The following is a 22,138-nucleotide window of genomic DNA, read 5'->3' as shown; positions in this document are numbered from 1 at the left end:
TAGTAGGTCTTGCCGGTGGCACGACAGAGGAAAAATTGAGTTCTTGTTGACAAGAAGTACTTGAGTACCTGCTCACAGATGGCGCTGTTGTGTACACCCCCACCTGTATAGCGATCGCTGGCGTATCCCGACCTTAGATTTCTGTCGGGCAACAGAGTTGACAGCTACATGATCATCGGGTAAGATTAATATTGAAAAATATAATTTATAAAATTTATTGAAAATTTCATGAGTCATTTAACTTCTAGTCAAAAATATTCCTCAAAAGATCTTGTACTTTAGAGCAACTTGGTAAAACTTGAGAAAAACTCGGCATAAAATAAAGAAATTTTCCCCATTGTATGAAGCAACTTATATCTAATATATATAAAATAAAAATAAACCTGTAACTAAGAAAAAAGAATAATTTTTACTTGAATTTCATAACATGTAGATTCCACATTTTCATGAGTTCCTTTTCTCCTTCATTGACATCAGAAAACTCATCAATCATCATTTGTGTTTTATGACGAACCCATTCCGAATCGTGCTCTCCTTCACTGTCTTCATCTAGCTCATGTGGTTGGATAGGGAGACAAGTCATGGTGTGATGATATAATCTGAAATAAAACAATCAAATTATTCACAATTTCATTGAGTAAAGGCTAATGAATTATACTGTATGAGTTTACAAATGATTTGTCTTCAAAAAGTAACAGAATTATGTTCCTGCAACAATTCCTTCATTCACAACTGACCGCAGTTTTAGAAGCTCTTGTAAACCTTCGCGGATTATCTTAGATCACAATAAAGGGACGTGCTCCTATTGCAACACGACCCACAGTCATGATCATGTCTGGAATGTCAAACAGTAATGGTGCGCAACACACCACTGAAATCACAGTTACATGGAAGATCAGTGCCCTTTAAAAATATATGTAACTAATCTCCACAAGGCATAAATAATTGATAAAATCAATTCCAGCAATTTCAATGCTTCAAGGCAATGATGACAAGCTATGAAGCTTTTATTTGGGATAAAATTAATCCCATGACTTTAAATGCTACATGGCAATGATGACAAGCTATGATGCTTTTAATTGGGATAAAATTAATCCAGTACTTTAAATGCTTCAAGCCAATGATGACAAGCTATGAAGCTTTTACTTGGAATACAATAAATTCTAGTACAGTATTTTAAATGCTACAAGGCAATGAAGACAAGCTATAATGCTTTTATTTGGGATAAAATTAATCCAGTACTTTAAATGCTTCAAGCCAATGATGACAAGCTATGAAGCTTTTACTTGGAATACAATAAATTCTAGTACTTTAAATGCTACAAGGCAATGAAGACAAGCTATGAAGCTTTTATCTATAAAAAGGAAATATATGGCAAAACTGTGGTTTGGTAAAAATATTTACAACAATAACATAACTTCAATCATCTAGTAAAAATTCAAAACTAACATTTAGTGCAAAATGCCACAACAGTATAATACAGTACAGGTAGTCGTTGACTTACGAGCGAGTCATGTAAAACTCGATCTGGACCTCAAAAGTAAAGATTCCGTAGATTTATTAGGCAGCGTCATGATAATGTAACCATCTAAGTCATGTTTTATCAATATTTTTTTACTATACATCATTATTTCCTTTTCTTGGTTTAAAGGATATCATAAGCTTCACTAAAGAAATTTTGCATTCCATTTTTCAATATCAGATTGATTGACTGACTGACTGATTTGGTTTTCTGGCATCCTGAAATCTTCAAAGCACTTTAATAGTCAATAATTACAGACTTATTTTTTTACCTTTGGTCCCACTACAGTATCGCTGTTGCTTTCTCCACCAGGAAGAGTCTGCTGTAGAACCCTGGGCCTGGGTTCTTGACTGGCTCCATTGCCCCTTTCCACTAGCATAGCAGAGACTTCTTCTTGCAGGGCTGTCCTTCTCAGGGGTCTTTCGGTGCCAACCATTCCGCCTGTAGATCTGGTATCAGAGGTGGGGGGTTCCGCCTGGAAGGGCAACCTGTATCCTTCCTTCAGGACCGTCACGGTCCACGGATCCGACCCGTGGTCCCGCCATGCTTGCCAAGAATTTTTGAGGCATCCCCCCACCTGAGGCTTTGGCAGGAGTAGGGGGCCTCCCTCCCTATCTCCTTAGGGAGGCACGGCCCGAATGCCCTCTCCTGGAGGCCGAGTAGGAGGGCCTAAATGTTGACTGCGTGGTTGCAGATCCCCTACGGGAGGGCTGAGAAGGCTGCTGCCAGGACGTAGTAGGAGCGTCTCTCCTGGGCTGGTTAGGTGAGGCGCGAGGAGGAAGAGGGACGTGCGAAGGAGGTCTCCTATGGTTGGGTCTTCTTGCTGGAGGAGGTCTCGGTTCCCCCACATCCTTTAGCTTTCTCACCCTCTCCATCACTTCTTCTACTTCCTTGAGGGGGAAGACAGTCTCGCCCCACAGTGGGAGACTCCTCAGGGACCTGGCCTCTCTGTCGGGGGAGCCGCCTTACCAGTTTGCTGAGTACCGTGTCCCTTTTTCTCAGGATCCAGTTAGCGGTTTGCGTAATTGACTGATAGGACAGGAACTTCAGGGCCTTACCTCCCGAGCTAATCAGCTCTTTCAGCAAGGCCTGATTTTCCGGAACCGCTAGGTCGTACGAGGATTGAAACGCTACCAGCGTAGCGGCCCACCAATCCAGCCAGGATGACACATGCACCAGGTCCCTGGACAGCTCTTTCATCATGGCGGTCTCCGCTGGCGAGAAACAAACCGGAGCTGTGGTCGCCCTCTCTTCTGCTGCGCCTTGTCCCAAGATGGCGACTGCTGGTTCTACTGCTCAGGGTCCCGCGCGGTGGCCTTCTGGGAGGTAGAAGCGCGACTGAGTCTTTAGGCCCTGGAGAAGCCTAGAGGCGCTCTGGCTCTTGGGGGCCTTCTTATGGTTAGCCACTACCTTGCTCACATGTGCCAACCCAAACTTCACGTCTCTAGCCACCGGGAGCGCTAGTGAGGGCTTCTGTTGAACGGGGGCATCCACTCTCCTGTTGAGGCTCGAGAACCAGAACTCGTCAGACGAGGGCTCCGGTTCATCCAGCCTTTAGTGTCGTCGGATGAGGCCTATGACTCTACGGTAAACGGAAACCTCCGCTGGAGAGCCTTCTTCCCCATCCTCTCTCTTGTCCGCGGGGGGTCCTAGTTCTCGTGACGGCAGACCTCCGACGGGGGAACCGTACCAGGAGGTGGCATCCTCTTGGAGTGGTCCCATTCCCTCGCTACAGGCCGTAGGACGGGCATCGCCGCTGGGACGGAGGTCTCCGTCCTTGATTTCTCCCTTCTTCTGGAGGACCAGGGGTCCGCGGGCTTGCCCGTCGAGGAAAAGAACCTCTCCCGTTCTGGACGTCTCCTTGGAGATCTTGAAGGAGGGACGCGGCTGCCAGACCAAAGGGGCGACTCTCCCCGATGGGCGGGTGGAGTCGGAACCTTCGCGGACCTATGCCTGTCCTTCGACGTCTGATGTGACGAGCTCCTCCGTCGGTCAAATCTGCTCCCATCGATGAATCCTACTGGTGATCGGGGTCTAGGGAGCCATCCCGAGGTGCCCGCGACGGCTGCCGCCCCTAGGAGTTGGCTACATCGGATGGAAACCCGCACCAATTCTTCCTCCGGCGAAAGACTTCTCCTGAACTTCCTCCTGGGGACCTTGAACGCCTATCCACATGGCGGGGTCTTGAAGACGAGCGCGAACGTGATCGTCTCCTGCGAGACCTATCCTATCGCCTTCTATGGTCTCTCAGGGCTCCTTCATCTGACGAGTAAGAGTAGGCCTCAAACGAGGAAGCCGAGGATCTGTAGGTTCTCGTTGGAGGGTCCGAAAGTCGACGTGTCGTCGTCGGTTCTGCATGGGGCCCGGCCGACGACGCACGCTCCATAAAAACCACTGGGAACAACGCTGACGGTGTTGGAAGGGAGCGGGGAAGCTTCTCGTTGGGGAACCAGGCCTCAAACTCCTCTTCCATTCTGTGGGGTGATCTGAAGGGCGTCTTTGGAGGCGCCCACACGAGGGCATCTGATGGCAGCGAGTCATCCTTCTCGGCATCACCCTCAGCTGCTGACGCACCTGAAAAGCCCGCCCAAGAGGCGGGAGAAGAAACTGCTGCCGTCTTTCCCCTCATAGGATCTTCCGAAGATACGGGGCCCGCTTTGTCCAGGGCCCCGACCCCCGAAAACACACCATCCCTCCCTCAGGCCCCCCACTTGCCTGGACAGAAGACACAATACCACTGTCTGGTAATTCAGACTCTTGGGGAAGGGCCACCGGCCACTTCCCCACAACAGACTTACCTCGACCCCTACTCTGGGTAGGGGGAGAAGGTAGTAGAGAAGCTCTATCCGACGGGACGCCAGGCGAAGCGAGAGGCGAAGAGACGTTGGACTTCCTCGGGGACCGTCGAGAGGCTTTCTTCTTTTTCATGCCGTAATGCACCCACTGCACTTCATTCCGGGACTTGCACTCCGGACACGTGGCTGTAGGGGAACACACACTGCCCCTACACGACGAACACAAGGAGTGCGGGTCAACTTCGGGTTTTGAGAGAAAAGCGCCACACGATTTGCCGGCCATAGGCCCAGGGCAACAACGGGGCTGCTCCATAACCCACTAGTAATATACTGCGAGACACAGGAACCCAGAGGGAAAGGAAGGGAAGCACACAAGGGACCACGTGGGAACCGCGTGGGACACAAAGGGTCGCACTGGGTTAGAGAGAGAGCGTCGGTGTGTTAACGCCGACGCGACCAGAAACTTACTGAGGAGCGAGACCTGAGAAAGCATGCTCTCTGACCCTGGGTCATCTCTGGGCGCGTTATCACTCCGCCAGAGATTACCCCGCATAGAGAACGGGAATAGGGTAAACTACACAAAATTCTGGTAGGATGGGAGGAGATTCCAGATACTCCTAAGAAAGTAGTTCGAGGTAAGTACTCCGTGTTGGAACAAACATTATTTATAAGGAAACATTCACCCTTTTAGTGTACTCTTTCCAACAGACTTGTGATGACATCACAGTGAAAAAGTGGTAGTAAAGTCGAACAGTCTTAAGTTGTATAGGTCGTAAGTTGACGACTACCTGTATGTTCATATTGAATATATCACATAAAAATATTTCTTCCTGTTTAACCCAAAAGGTTAAACTGATTTTTGGGGCTCCTTCCAAATCATAAAATATAAAATATTAAAAATATAACCCATACCTATTATTGTCTTTCAAAAATACTACAAAATTCAAATACAGTACAGTACATTACCGTTGCTCATAATTCAACCAGAGTTGTAAACTTCATAGAAAGTACTCCTTACACTCTCTCACTTTCTTTTGCAAACATAGCTATCTATACTGTACAATAAATGTAAAAATCATAAATCTCAAAAGTAAAAAATATTCCATGACGATACATCAACGCAGTAAAAGCAATACTTGAAATAAGACTGCATTCCTTGCTTTACATCTCTCACTCACCTATTATGGCCTAAAATATATGATCTTGGAAGATCAAAATCATTATCATCTTGTTCTAAGAATTCAGATAGTGATGGTTTTGGTCTCTTCGGTCGACACACTAAAACAGTTGTGGTAGGAGTTCGACGAGTTGGACCACTTCGAGAGAAGGCAAAGCCGGCGGGCATAGCTACCAAATCTTGAGGATTTCCAGCATATGAGCCATCATAACATTCATTCAGTGCAACATCAATTCTGGCTCCTTTAGGATGTGGCTGTTAAAAGAAGAAAAATATTAGCCATTCCTACGCTCCTTTTGGGTGTGGCTGGTAAAAGAAAAAAAGATTAGCTATTCCCATTAGATAAAAATCCTCTAATGGGAACAAAAACTCCTTCACTTATATGGGACAAATTTGTTAAAAAGATTGAAAACTGTATCAAAGTTAGGAGAATCTAATTACTCAATAGGCACAAATCGTTGTAGTTTTCAGACAGTATCAAAACCTACCCACAAATTCTAACGTTTAAAGTATAAAAGCTCAAATCAGTAACAATTATCTTTAGGAAATAACAAGAACCACAATGTTTGAAGAACTTGCCCATTTGAAAACTTTTATGGTCCGAGAACACATTAGCGATTTTCATGGCTATTCTATTCCTCTTAAATTAATTCAATCTTGCAAATAAAACTATAAATGATAATAATTATTTCATATTAAACCCATTACTATTAATACTCATGAACATCCCAGATGATTTAATTCCTCCAGACATGGTAAGTAATTCCAACCAAGTGTTCTACCAAGGCCCCATAACAAGTTAGATAAATACTTGATCCAGACTCATCCAAATCATATCAATCTGATATAGGAGCATCTTCATAATTACAATAATTTTACCAAACAATACATAGGATAATGCTTGACTTACATCTTGAAAAAAGTCCACTTTCAATTAGTCACATGATAATGACTCCTACAAAAAAAAGTCCATGACATTCGTTTTCCCTTACTCATCCCTGAATAAAATTTCTGCTACACTTGATGCTTGGAATTGGTTGTAATATATAAAGCTGACCAAGAGTATGTTTTCCTTCACCAAGAATTAGGTATCGGTATCCTCCCATGGACAGCCAGAACATACAAGGTTCTCGACACTTAACCCTTTTACCCCCAGGCTCTTTGGAAATTTCCAACCCTTAACCCCCAGGAGGTTATTCTTTTCCCAGCACATTTTGCAGTATATTTTTTTAAATTGCTCTAATAGCCTTAATTTTTGTCATAGAGAGGTCAGGTTGGTCTCATTCTCTTGGAACATGCCTGAATTTTTTCAAAAAATAAAAAATATGAAAAAAAAAAAAATTTATAGCATTTTTTTGCAAGGACGTACCGGTATGTCCATGGGGGTAAAGGGATGGGTTTTGTGAAACGTACCAGTACGTCCTTTGGGGGTAAAAGGGTTAAGACCTGATAATTTTGCAACTCAAAGAACCTTAGAAATGATTTGAAGGTTCCAACTAATGGATCCTAAAGTTCACAACAGCATTTTGAACCAGAGACCACTGATACCATAACTGAGGAAGAGGCTTCTACCAGATATGACTAAGTGTCAATGTCAAAGTCTTCAGTTAGGAGTAGCAGTCGGTTTCAGGCAGTGAGAAACTATGGCAGGTAATATTCTAGATTAGTATCTGTAAAACTTCAGCAACAGATTGATATTGAAAGAAAAACATTAACATCCTTCAGGTACCTGTTAGAAGATGTTAAGCACCCTCCTCCTTTTCCTTCAGTTGAACTAACAACTTAGAAGTGGACATCATCAAACACTTCTTTGAGATAGTAGGTGGTCTTGGGCATGGCTAACTCTTACCTCACACTGCAGATGTTGGAGTTTTGCTTGGATCAGCATATAGAAGCCTCTAAAAGTTTTTACTTAGATCTCTCTCACTGAAAGATCCTCCACAAATGTATAGATTTGGATCCTTCATTAATTCTTATGAGTCTTGCTAACCTCCCTTCTAATCTTTCATTAAAACTTACCACTCAATATTACGCTGACAGGGCCTTCTTTTGGAATCTGCCCTTAAGAAACATAAAAGCAATTTTTTGCACTCCATATTGTAAAGACATGGCTCTAAAAAGCAAAGATGATTACCTTCGCTTCTTTGCCAAATTAGTCTAATACCTCCATATCTTTGTGGGACCAAAGACTAAAAAGTACACATCAAAATTACTTTCTATAGATATCTGAAGCAGTAACAATGGAGAGCATTAATGTGCAGCATTTAGTGCTTAAAAGTAATATAATCTTATTCAACTTCTATCCTTTTACGAGATCATATCAACTATCTTGTGGATGTGTGTAGACAAAAATTTGTGAACCTTTCTTGGGATTAACAGTTAAGATGACCTGGCTTTTATTTACTGAACTTATTTTAATCTATTTTGTGACAAGAGGTTGAGTGGTATAGTCTGACCTTTCTATTCATAGAGGTTGGGTTAACACAAAACAGAGAATATTGAAAAACTTAATGACACTTGCAGACCCCTTACTTCCTTATATAAGGAAAAACTTGTGTATCTCAACCTTGAGAAAAAAGAAAGCATTAGCATTAATTGCTATATAAATACACAAAAGAATTCACAGTTCTTTGACAAATGCAAAGACAAAAAGCATTACTGTAGTATTACAAAGGGCTTAAAAACTCACTTATATAACCAGTATCTGCCTCATCTTACTCCTCCCAGACTGCTAAACTGTACAGTACCTGATCTTATATAACTCAATGGCTCATGGCCTTTCAGTTACAGGTGCTTCACAACCATGTTTATGTAAGTGTGAATGCACCTTTGCTAAAGAAATAAAAGCATTGAGTTACATATGACCAAATACAGAACAGCATACTCATTTATAAACAAGGGCTGATACATTTAAATAAGTGAATTTTTAAACTGTAATGGCTTTTTGTTTTATTATCAAGGCCCTGTTCTGCCTTTGGTGTTATATGCAATAACTGATAATAAATAAGCAGACGAATTTCCTCATGGAATTCCAAGCCCTTCCAATGAACAATCAAATTCGCGAATAGCAAACACACGAATGAGTAAGTCTGGCTGCACCTACTTCAGTTGAAGACTAAAAGATTCTCAAGTTTTCATCCTCTTGTCCTCACTTTGGTTTTTAAGACATGCCTAAATACTTCAACTTTCAATTTATTTTTTTTCCGCTTCTCCACATTAGTGAGTACTGTACTGTCCTCAATTGTTCCTTCCTAAACACCATCTGGATTGACAGTTAGGTGCTCCTTAGTTTGATATGATTCTAAGAGTTTCCTCCTCATCATCCTCTTATTTAAGACTTCATTTTCAATGCTCATCTCAACACCCTAAGCTCTCAAGGATTTTTTTACTAAGTCGCAATTATGGAGTTTTTGCAAATCAATGTGTCACTAAATTTTTATTTGGGCTAATAATAAATGAGTTTGTTATGAAACAAATGTTCAGTCATTACCCTAAAGCTATTTGTCAAAAGTACATAAAATCAAAGGATTTTTTCTGACTGAGGTCTAAAGCTTCAAAAGGAGCACATGCAGTGCTGCCAGCCAGATGGTTTTCTTTTGAATTGAGAATTGAGTGCTTAGGCTTTGGGATGACTTTAAATGTGAACTAATTGTAAGTACTATATGTAATACCTCTAGATACTAATATTTCTGTATCTGAAAAACTAAAATGACAGATGAGGCTCATAATCTTGATAAAGTGTGAAGCTTCAGAGCTAGACACTGGGTCCCCAAAGGAGGGTACATCAGCAGAGCTATTACTTGCGCGTGCAATGAGGCTCTCTGCAGAGTCATCAATCATTATAATTTCAAAATCTGGTTGCTCCGTTTTAACGGCTGGAGAGTTCTTAACTCTTCCTCGGATGTCCTTCCTTTCTCTCGAGTCCTTTCTACTGTGATGGGAAAAGGGGGTGGAGAAGGAGCGGGAGGAGTCCAGCTCACTTCCGTTGTAAGAACATTCGCCTCTAGCAACCGAGCGTGAGGCCAAAGAATTTTAGTCTCTCTCTGAGCTTGATTTACAAGGCAAAAGAGTTCTCAACACTGCCATCTAGAACCCCTACGGCGAGGACCACCTCTACCTCTGCCACAATTTCCTTCATCTGTGTCAGACGGGGGAATGACTTTTGGGAAGGGGAGAAACTTTCCGCGCCCATTATTCACACTGTACCTGCAAAGAATTATCTGAAATGGAATGACATTTCATAGAAAGTATATTATTATCATCATAAGCATCAGGCCGAGCAGTAGTGTGCAGTCTACCCCGGACGATTAGTAGGTTTGTCATCAATGTAAGACACAGGGGTGACTACTTGCTTAGACCTATCGACCTGCTTAAGATATGGAGGGGTTACCTTACATGTTGAAAAAGCAGCATGTACAGTGATGTCATCACGTTTAGATAAAGCGGTGCATTCAGACTGTTATTCTGAACGTTCGGCCTAGCTGCATTATCAACAAGACTAAATTCTAGATAAATCAGGATTTCTTATACTCAATTTCACAGAGTTATTAGGCTTACAAGGTGAGACCTGTTTTGACCATGTAGGCATTGCCAAATCTTGTGTAGGGACACAATAAAGGCCATCTTATCACACTCATAATAGAGAGATGACAAGTCTACTGACTTGTCCCGAGAACTCTTCTGAGGAGATCTCTCTGCTGTGGACCCTTATGCGTACGAGGCAGACCATGCTTGATACTTCAAGCTGGAGACTGGTAATAAGGTTCTTTTAGTAAGGCTACCTCAGTGCGGGGGAAATCGACAGGCTCTACTATAGGGTTCCTGCTGGAATGAGGAGATAACTTCACTGCTCTGATAAGAAACACCTCTAAAGGGGTTAACATCTTATCTGTGTAATCTGACATACATAAATCTCTACTCAACTGACACGTAGGGGAGGGAGATCTTGACATTAAAGAATAAGCAGGGACAAATGTATCTAAAAGATCTGGCCCAGGGAACAAAGCGGCTGTAGCCAGGGGATCCGCAATAAGAACTGGTTTAAGCTAATATTGAACATTATTAACAATGGGCCGTCGTCATCTATGACTAAAGCCTCAAAGGGCTCCTGACATGAAGGACCTGGAAGGGGGATAACAGTTGCCGCAGTACCAATCTTTCACTTATCATTGCCGACAGAAGACAACGAAGAGGAACGATCTCTTTTGGATCATTACTTGCAACAAGAAGGATTTTATCTCTCACTAGGAGGATGACTACTCCCTACAGTAATCACATGGTGATTCCACAGAACATCTTTTACCCCTACAAGAAGGACAAACCAGGTGGGAATCTACTTCTACCCAGCTCATAAATGTACCACAGGGGCGACCATCTTGGCCAGGCCAGGAATGCATCGAATTTGACATAATCGCCGTAAGGCATACACTCATAAACTCAAATAATGATAGCACGCAAGTGACAATGAATGTCAAAGACACAAGAGATACAAGCACTAAGGACTATGAGCGTACTGAGCAGGCAATGCGGATGTCTGATGGCAGCAGAGAAGGAAGGGGCATCTGACCTCCTTCCCAACCAGAATTGTAGACTAAGCGCTTTTAACAAGCGTTCTGAGTTATGCGCAGCAATTGCCTAGCAACGAAGCATGACAAAATCAAGCCAATTTCTTTTTTGCGTGTCTGGTCATAGAAAACAAAACTATAAGTAACCCATATAAACAACTCAGAAGTTCGTATCCGCATAGGAATGAAGATATTTTTAATGTCAAATTTTTGCTCCAACTTATTTTTAAAGAAATATGAAGGAAACAACTTAAAACAATTTCCCTTAAGAATCAATATAATTTGGCAGTATCTAAACACCTTTAGAATCAATATAATTTTGCAGTATCTAAACAATCACATGACATTGGTACACACTGTTAAACTGTTTAGATAAATTCATTTCCATTAAGATTTAAGATCAATTGAGGTTGCATTGATAAAGTTATTAGTCCAACAAGTCTTCAACAAAGTTCCTCTACAAAGATGTATTGTACTTACCACATAAGTGAAAGAGAACCGAGCATGACACAGCTTCAGGTGCTTTAATAGGGAATAGAGGGCCATACAATTCAGCGAACACCAAGGGCAATGGAAATCCCGTCTTGCTTCTGTCTGTTGTCTACTGTTATTGTTATATACAAATTGATATAATACTAACTGTGGTGCTTCTGGGCTGGCCACTCCTGTAAAAATAAGTTAGGAGAAACAAATGAAAAAAAATCCTTACACCACAAACAATAATTGAGACTTTTTTTTCATAATTATTTCATTAACAATAAAAGTTCTACTACAGTACATTGCAGCTCAAACTAAAGTTTGAAATTCTCTAAATGAATAATGCAGTTGACAAAATATCACTACAGTAGAGAGTCTCAATTCATGAGACAATTTATATTAAATTCACTTAACTGTAGCACCCAACACTGGAAAAACAAATATTCATAAAATTTTACATTTCAATAATTAACTTATATTCATATGCTTCATACTTCACACACAATCTTCACAATTAAAAAAGGTGGAAAAAAAGATTTTCTGAGATTTTGCACCTTTCATTAACTTTTGTAGGTAAATATCTTTAGTTTGCTTCTGAGCCCACTAGATTGTGGGAAGGTGGGAGAATGTATTGCTTTTTATGACTTTGAGACTGATGTAAGATAGAGAAAACAACGGAGCTTGGATTTTATTTGTGCTTTAATTAAAATAAACCTTCCCCACTATTCATATGCTGAGTATCAAATTTAGGTGGAGAGGCTAATCAACAGCAGGTTCCAATTGCTGATCAACGCCAGATTCCAACTGGGAAGTAAATCCTAGTGGTCATACTATAAGCCATAGTTAAAAGAGGATGGACGGTATGATGGAAGAAAGGAATCAGGAATGGAGGTTTTGTAGAAGGCATAGAGGTGAGTGCAGCTAGGGTCTACAGGGACACTGCATGTCCCTTTACTTAAGAGTAATTGCTTGTTCCTAGTACTTTCTTCTACAATGAAGGATGGCCTAGTAAAATAAAGAAGGAAACTTAAAAATGCAAAGGTACATCTACTAGACACAGCTATGTATACCTTTATCTTCCCTAACCATAAATGAGGAAAATTAAAGGGAAGATAATGAACAAGTACGAACTCCCATACATTCAAGCTAATACTGTATTGCTTGCGCAATAATCGAGGGACGTAACATACAATACGATTCATAAATTATTAATATACCCTTGAAATATAAGGCAAATAAGGAATTTCACCACTACTGAAAACCATTCTCTCTGAGCCAAGAATAGCATGAAGGTAATCTTCACAATGGTCAAAGCTCTTAATTTGGTCAAGACTTTTTTTACCATCATGCACTTAGGGAAGGCATAAAAACCAAGGTTCAACCAATCCTGAAACATGGGGTTCAATGGCCCTGTCAGAGGGTCCGAGACTGTAGAGCAGGAAGTGCCAAGGTTTCAGTTGAGAGACATGAAAAATATGTCCAAATTGGGCCTTCACCAAAACTTCCATATTCAGTTGAAGACTTGGGGATTAAGTAATATTCCATGGGCAGGAGTTGGTCTTGTCTGTATAACTCCTCTGCCTGGACATTCAATAACATAAATAGCAGAAGTTGTTGAACTTGATACTTTCTATTGACACACTCAATCATAAAGTTGCCTAGGTACACCAGAACTCTGATGCCCAGTAAAACTTCAGCCTTTACAAGATGGGAACCATCATTCTGGTGAATACCTGAGGAGCCCTGAGACCGAAACACAAGCACTTGAACCGATATATCTTTCACCTGTTCGTACACCAAAGACATGACATTGATTCCAGATGAATAGGATTGTCATAGTGTCTGTTAAGGCTATCAAAAACATCCAATCTCCTTTTCTCCTGCTCCTAGGACTCTTAAAGGAGTTTCCATTAAAAAATTTCATGAGAACTATATGTATTTAGAACTGAGACATCCAGTACTGGCATCTAACCTCTGAAGTCTTAGGCACTAGGAACAACCTGTTGTAAAACCCTATCACTTTTTTCCCAAGAAGTTTTGTAATTTCTAATTTTAATAGATGAGCTTTTGCTAAAGAGTTCAGATAACCTGGAAAGGGAAGGAGTTCTTTTGACAAGGATGGATTGGAGGAAAGAGGAATTCGATCTCTCTCTTACCACAAATAGGACACACAATTCTTGGTGAAGGTTTTCCCAAACGTAATAAGTGGGAAAACCTTCCCACAAACCTGGAATTCCTGGAATAGAATGGTGTGTTTTTCTATAAGACTGGCCTGTATTGTTGATACTTCAGTTAGGACTTCTGTTACAGTGAAATACCAAAGGTCTATTACTTTTTTGAAAACTCCCTTGGAGGTACAGAAATAAAACTGTGAGTAGCAGCCACAAAATGGTATGGAGAATAGGTATCAACCATATTTTCATCTAACATCTAATATGGGACTCAATATAGATGTAAATATAGAAGTATCCCCGCATTGGACAACGCCCCAACCATCAATACTGAAGTAAATAGAGAGTATCTGTGCATTGGACACAGACCCAACCAAAGGGGAGCTCAGATATCCCCGACATTTACTAACAAAATCTACTACCATGACCGAAGTCACCACAGACCAATCTAAAATCATTCTATCTAAACCGATTAAATAATCTAATAAAAGATGAACATTTGGGTGACCTGCAAACTTTTCTTCCAAAAGATTAAAATAATATCCCCTACTACAGATTATGTAAAGGAAAAAACTTTGTCTATACTCCCTGTTCTTATGTCAGTAAACATTTCTTTGGTCAAACTATTTGAAAAGCTTGCATTCAACGACTTCCTTTTATCCTATTAATAAGAGACTAGATAATTAGCTTTAATAGGGGCAATAACAAGATTAGACAATTGATTTCTTTTATAAATCAATGAATGCTTTTGAGAATGATAAGGAAGCCATAACAGACAGGAAGAATTAGTAGAATTTTTTCCATTTGCGACAACAGTTTATTGCCGCTATCTCAGAAAAGATTTAAAAACTTTGTTGTACAAGTTGCCCTAGAAGTAGCAGTCAGACTATATAATAGAATAAGCATCATCAGGATTTACCAGAGTTAATCTATTTGGATACTTTCTTTCCTTAAAGTTTCTTAAACACTGAAAACAATAAAACATCTAAGTCAATCTCCTCCTCTGTATCACCATCATGTCCAGTATCTTGCACTGGAAAATCTTTTAATTGGAATCTTCAGCCTTTTCCTTTTGTTTACCACTATAACCACTGTGCCGGAGCCAGGCAAACGATTCATTTTAACATTTAAGGTAATAGCACTCATGTTTATGCCAGTAGAGAATATTTGAGATAAATGGCCATGCTTACAACAGGCCGATCCCTATTGCCAGTTAAAACCTGATGCAACCATTTCTCAGCTACCACCGAAGCTTTGAAAGAATTATTCAAAACCTGCGTTTTCCGTTCAACATGAACCACCCGATATATCATGTTATTGATAAATATATAAAAAGAGGTTGCTCGTGACCCCTTACCTCAGCAAGTGGAAGAATAATAAGATCTAGATTGCCTGTCCAGTCTTCTATCTCAGAATACAGGGGTTTTAAGAAAGACTACTAGATCGAGGAAAAGCAAGAATTTGGCAAGAGAAGGAAATTAAGTAATTTGAAGGAGAGAGAAGGAGAGAGGCTCGAGGAGAGGCTACCTACTTATTATAATATGCTGTGTACCAACAGAACCCTTAATGACTGGTACACCAGAACTACTATGCATAACTTGAGGAGTTAGCCAAGCATTAGGAACAGGGCAGGTTAGGCTAGAATTTCTGCCTTTTCGCAAAGGCTCGTTTGCCTCTTTAAACCTTACGAGGCTCACTATTATCAACTCCAGCAGGCTTGGTAATACCCTTACTGAAATCAACTAGCCCATTCTTTTTACGAGTTTCCATTGAACTAACTGAAGTCAACTAGCCTAGTCTTTTTGTGAGAGCCCCCTGAACTAAAAGTCAATTATCTTTTACGACTGGAATTTTTTGTGGTCAGCCATTAACTGAACATATTCCTTCATAAGAGAACCTGTTCTGGTACTACATTCCTCACATTGGTTATCCAAATCACATTTTAATCCCTGTCACATGACAAAAAAAGTGAGGATCTTTATCATCCAGCAATATTGTATATCCTTTGAACAAGCAACACTGGAAAGCCCCTATCAACCTACTATAATTAATAACGCATTTCTAAATAACAAATCACAAATCTGCTCAGGGCAGAAAGACTATTTTGAACATGGCAACGAGAGAACTGAAACACAACGGAGGTATGTGCAACACACCCACACCCAAATATTGCCATACACCTTCATATAATCTAAATACTCCACTAGAGAGGTAGGGCTATTCCAAGGAAAAAGAACAAAAATCTTTTAATTTTAGCATAGGCATCAACATTTAAGAATCTTCAACAGAGAAAATATAAACATAGGGGATTTTCATAGGAATAACCAAATTGATAAAGCCATGTTTTACACTGACTGGCAGAGAACATCACTCTAACAGAATCTGGAGAGGATGACATACCTTCTGTAAAACAAGTTCAGTTTAGTAAATTTAATAAGAATCAGTAGAGGACAACAATACCAAACTGAACTCCTGTCTATACCATAATCCAATTAATTTCTTCAATCTCTGGAAAACCATGGGTCACCAACCAGCAACAAGAAGCATATTGCTAATGGTTACCAACAAATGCTAATTTTATTTTATCACACCAATGTGAGATCTGTAAACAATCACAGACTGACAGGCTTACTTAAAATCCAAGATAGAACAGCAATCCCAAGTGAACCCTCAAGCAAAAGAACTCTAACCCAAGACAGTGGAAAATCATGGTACAGAGGCTATAACACTACCAAAGACTAGAGAACAATAGTTTAAGTTTGGAGTGTCCTCCTAGAAGAGCTGCTATGTGGTCTATGCCATAATGTTAGTAAGAGAGCATATTTCATCATAATCAAAAGACCACCTCGTTTGAAGCATTCTAATTTGGGTAAAACACATCAAGATATATAAGAAATGATACGTAACAAAATATCTTTTATAGTTGCAATCACTTATATTCCCTACTGAACGCAATGAAGGAAAAACACAGATGTTCCAGCAACGAGGGAAAAAAAAGTCTTCATCAGCGAAACAGTCGATGATTCATTTGAATTTGCAGAGATAAAACTCAATTTTTCTTTTTCTTGTCAAGATTGTGCTTAAAGCATATAGCATATAAATATTTGGCAATATTAGTAAAAATATATCAATGTGCTTAAATTCTATTATTTTACTAAAACATACCAACCTTGAGGCTTAGGTTTAGTGGATGCATTATTGGCCAATACGACATCAAGCGGTTTCAACGGTCTAAGTCTTGGACGTTCTATAGATGATGCAGCACTCTCATTATTCCAAGATAGGGAAAACTTTAACAAGGGATCATTATTAAAGCAATCCATTTTCAATGTATCGATGCTTTCCCAACTGGCATTCTTTTTAGGGCTAGATTTGCACAACTGAGAAGAGTCATTGGAATGAAAATCTAGCACTAAATCATACTGTCCAGGTGTGAGTAAACATCGACCATGTCGGTCAAATATAACCAGTTCTCCACAATAAACTGAACCAACACCACCATGAGTATCACCATTCATGGCATTGGTTGGAATATTAGAATCCTGACAGTCCTGGGAGGAACTTCGACTTATACGGCGGCGTTTTAATAAAGGTTCCCCAGCTGAAAGAGAAAAGGATACATTAAAATATTGCTCTGCAAACAGTAATATTTTGTCTCACACAAAGCATTTGTTTACAAACAAAATGTTAAAATTGGAGCAAGTAAAGTAAAAAGAATTTGGACAGATAGGTGGAAGGATACCAAAGGGAATTGATTAAAAACCTGCAATAATCCATAAAGTAATATAGCTGGGGTCAAAGAGAGGATACACAGAACCTTGCCTAACATCTATAATGAGATGTACACTATTAATTGGTGTCATTAAATACTATATACTGTAAAGACAGATGTCAGAATTTTTTTTACCAAACTAAACTCTAATTGTGATTAATAACTATAATCACAGTTACAAAAAAGAATGGAAAATGAGATAGTATATGATAATATTGTACCAAATGTGGACTGAAGGTTTGTTTTTCATTCTAATTATTTATATTGAAATTATTGCAATCCATTATAAAGAAATGAATTAAATATGACAAATTCGTAGATAATTTGTATTTTTCCTAACTATACAAACCTTAGCTATTTAATAATGGTATTACTTTCGGCGTAGCTAAAATGACGAGCCATTAAAATTTAACGAGGGTTTACTACCCACACCGCTAATTAGAGGGAGTAGGAAAGGGGAGCTTGCTACACCCCCCCCCCCCCTCACACACAACCTGTGCTTGAACTCAATTTGCTTGGAAGTAGGACTTCAAGGGGGATAGGGCTGGCGGACAAGTTTGGTTAAATAGCTAAGGTTTGTATAGTTAGGAAAAATACAAATTACCTACGAATTTGTCATTTGTTCCGTAACTGGAATACAAACAAAGCTATTTAATAGGGGTGACTCGCCCATTAGGAAGGGTGGACGTCCCAGCCAGTTCTGGCTTTTTGGCTTTGCCCGGGGGCTCGTAATCTGAGTGTGTAAGCACCCAAGAAATAAGGAGCCCCTGCACCTCGCTAGAACCTTGCTACGCAAGGACTGCTGCCTACGCAAGCTGTGTGTGAAGGTATGAAAAAGTGTGACTCGTCCTAGGAAGTTGTTCTGAAGTTCTTTAGATGGAAACTTGTAGACTAGGACTTTCCCAATACCACCTCGCCAGGGTATAGGGACGTAACAGTACTAACTTAATACTAGGAACACAAGGGTGGTTTGAGGTCAGCTATGCAGAGAACCCGGGAAGCTGCTTTCCCCAAGAGAGGGGATGATGAAGAAAAGAATAAGGGCCAGTCAAACCTTTTCATTCATGCAGACTAAAACCGGGTAACAATGCCCTCAACCTTCTGCTACTTGTCCAATAAGGAGCTTGAGGTTTTAAACCAGCTGTTGTGCAGCCACCACAGGGCCGATAGAGAACGTATCAAGCCTCCTGTGGGTCACATATTGCAGGTAGTGGGCTGTGAACGTTGTTTGACGTTTCCACACCCCAGCTTGAAGAACCAGCTTCACAGAAATTTCTTTTGAAGGCCAGGGATGTAGCTATGTCCCGGACATTATGTGCTCTAGGGCGACGTGACGGAGGAGGATCTGGATTCAAGGCCAGATCAATGACCCTACGAATCCATGCAGAGATGGTGTTCTTGGTGACCCTCCTCTTAGTCCTTAGTGTGCTGATGAATAGAGCTGGCACATGAGGACGGACTGCAGCTGTTCTTTTGAGGTATAGCCTCAAACTCCTCACTGGGCATAGTAAGAGATGGTCTGGGTCATCTGTTACAGAACAGACTAGAAATCCGGAGGGAGTCGAATCGAGGATCCGCCACTCCAGGATTCTGAGTCTTAGCAATAAACTCAGGGACGAAGCTGAACGTTACCTCACCCCATCCCCTTGAATGGGCGATATCATACGAGAGACCATGAAGTTCGCTCACTCGCTTGGCCGAAGCCAAAGCTAGCAGGAACACCGTCTTCCAGGTTAGGTAGCAATCTGATGCCTGGCGTAATGGTTCATAGGGAGGTCTCTTAAGAGACCTGAGAACTCGAACCACGTTCCATGGGGGAGGTCTCACTTCCGACTGAGGGCAGGTAAGTTCATAACTACGTATCAGTAGAGAAAGTTCCAACAACGAAGAAATGTCCATTCCTTTCAGCCTGAAAGCTAGACTCAAGGCTGAGCGATAGCCTTTCACTGCCAAGACTGAAAGGCGCATTTCTTCCCGCAAATACACGAGAAACTCCGCTATTGTTGGAATAGTGGCATCGAGTGGAGAGATACCCCTTCCACGACACCAACCACAGAAGACTTTCCACTTTGCCTGGTGGACTGCTGCAGATGACTTTCGCAGGTGCCCAAACATCCTGACAACAACTTGTTGCGAAAATCCTCTCTCATAGAGGAGATGCTGGATAGTCTCCAGGCGTGAAGACGTAGTGAAGCTACGGCTTTGTGGAAGATGTTGGCATGTGGTTGTTTGAGAAGATTATGTCGTGGAGGAAGTTCTCTTGGTAGCTCCGTTAGGAGTTGCGAAAGGTCCGGAAACCATTCCGCGTGATCCCATAGCGGAGCTATGAGGGTCATTGAAAGATTGACCGATGTTCTGGTCTTGTTGAGTACCCTCCTCATCAGACAGAACGGGGGAAAGGCGTAAACGTCGATGTTGTCCCACCGTTGTTGGAAAGCATCTTGTCAGAGAGCCTTGGGGTCTGGGACTGGGGAGCAGTACAGCGGGAGCTTGAAGTTCAGGGCCGTTGCGAAAAGATCCACAGTCGGAGAACCCCACAAAGTCAGGACTTTGTTGGCTACTAGATGATCCAAAGACCAATCGGTACTCACTATCTGAGACGCTCTGCTCAGATTGTCGGCGAGCACTTTCCTTTTGCCTGGAATGAAGCATGCCGATAGTGGTATCGAGTGGATTTTGGCCCATCTCAATATCTCTACTGCTACATGGGATAGTTGCTGCAAAAAAGTACCTCCTTGTTTGTTGATGTAGGCCACTACTGTGGTGTTGTCGCTCATCACCACCACAGAGTGACTTGCCAGGTATTGTTGGAAATGTTGAAGGGCCAGGAAGACGGCCTTCATCTCTAGGAGATTTACATGGAGATACAGTGAACCCTCGTTTATCGCGGTAGATAGGTTCCAGTCGCGGCCGCGATAGGTGAAAATCCGCGAAAGTAGTGACACCATATTTACCTATTTATTCAACATGTATATTCAGACTTTTAAAACCTTCCCTTGTACGTAGTACTGTTAACAAACTACCCTTTAATGTACAGAACACTTAATGCATGTACTACAGTACCCTAAACTAAAACAGGCACAAATATTAAAGGTGATTTTATATCATGCATTTCCTAAACATGCTAAAAAGCACGATAAAAACTGGCAACCAATGTTTTGTTTACATTTATCTCTGATCATAATGTAGAAACAAACTGGAGGTAGAGCTTTGCTTATTACCCAGACATATTTCCCATACTTTTCCCTTAGAACTACATCACATCTTCCTACTTTAGATATATAGATATATATATATATATATATATATATATATGTGTGTGTGTATATATATATATATATTTATATGTATACACATATACATACCTACATATATACATAAATACATGCACACACACATATATATACTGTATATATATATATATATATATATATATATATATATATATATATATATATATATATATATATATATATATATATATATATATATATATATATATATATATACTGTATATATATGGGTTATGGAAAAAATCCGCGAAGTGGTGAATCCGCGATGGTTGAACCGCGAAGTAGCGAGGGTTCACTGTACTTTTCTGACTCTGACCAAAGGCCTGAGGTCGTGTGGTGCAGCACGTGGGCCCCCACCCTTTCTTTGAAGCGTCCGAAAACAACATCAAATCTGGGGGGAGGACGAGGAGATCCACTCCTTTTCGTAGGTTCTCGTCTGCCACCCGCCACTGGAGATCCGTCCGTTCCGCAGGTCCCATAGGGATCTGAACGTTCGGGGAATCGTAACCTTGATTCCATCGGGACTTGAGTCGCCACTGGAGGGATGTCATCCTGAGGCGACCGTTGGGAACTATACAAGCCAGCGATGGAAGGTGACCGAGGAGACGTAACCACGATTGGGCTGGAAGTTCTTCTCGTCTAAGAAAAGGACTTGCGACCTTCCTCAGCCTCGCTATCCTGTCGTCTGATGGGAAGGCTTTGTGGAGATTGGTGTCTATAATCATGCCTAGGTATACCAGTCTTTGAGTGGGCAGCAGTGAGTACTTCTCGAGATTTACCATGACCCCCAGATCTTGGCAAAGTCCCAGAAGTTTGTCCCGGTGTTAAAGAAGGGATGACACCGAGTCTGCTAGGATTAACCAGTCGTCCAGATAACGGAGGAGACGGATGCCAATCCTGTATGCCCATGAAGATATTAGGGTGAACACTCTGGTAAAAACTTGTGGTGCTGTGGAGAGACCGAAACACAGCACCTTGAACTGGTACTTTTTGTTGTCTAGGCTGAATCTTAAGTACTTCCTTGAAGACGGATGGACTGGGATCTGGAAGTACGCGTCCTTTAGGTCCAGTGTACCACATGAAGTTTTGCGGTCTCACTGCTAGTCTGACCGTGTCCGCCGTCTCCATGCTGAACGGAGTTTGTTTGACAAACTTGTTCCGAGCTGAGAGGTCGATGACTGGTCTCCAGCCTCCAGATGCCTTCTTTAAAAGAAAGTGTCAACTGAAGAAGCCTGGAGATTCATCGAGGATCTCTTGGAGAGCGCCCTTCTTCAACAGGGTCTGGACTCTGCCCGAAGGGCTTGGCCCCTTGCCGATCCTATGGCAAGGGAACTCAATGACACTGGATTCGTCGTCAGGGGAGGTAG

General features: G+C 41.3%; 1 protein-coding gene across 4 annotated transcripts in view; it reads right to left on the bottom strand.

Moving 5' to 3' along the window:
- The window catches only part of Su(z)12 (Polycomb protein Su(z)12), a 134,140-nt gene that overhangs the window by 41,379 nt on the left and 70,623 nt on the right, over window positions 1–22,138 (bottom strand). For all 4 annotated transcript variants that reach the window (XM_068393291.1, XM_068393293.1, XM_068393290.1 and 1 more), the window contains exons 7-10: window positions 16,876–17,307; window positions 11,539–11,723; window positions 5,496–5,749; window positions 414–599 (exon numbers count right to left, since the gene is read on the bottom strand). In XM_068393291.1, coding sequence (XP_068249392.1) covers window positions 414–599; window positions 5,496–5,749; window positions 11,539–11,723; window positions 16,876–17,307 — 1,057 coding nt within the window. The remainder of the gene's footprint in view (window positions 1–413; window positions 600–5,495; window positions 5,750–11,538; window positions 11,724–16,875; window positions 17,308–22,138) is intronic.

This window comes from Palaemon carinicauda, chromosome 19 (assembly GCF_036898095.1).
Source record: "Palaemon carinicauda isolate YSFRI2023 chromosome 19, ASM3689809v2, whole genome shotgun sequence".
Lineage (NCBI taxonomy): Eukaryota > Metazoa > Arthropoda > Malacostraca > Decapoda > Palaemonidae > Palaemon > Palaemon carinicauda.
The sequence above is the reverse complement of the archived record's forward strand: the minus strand, read 5'-3'. Positions and strand labels throughout refer to the sequence as shown.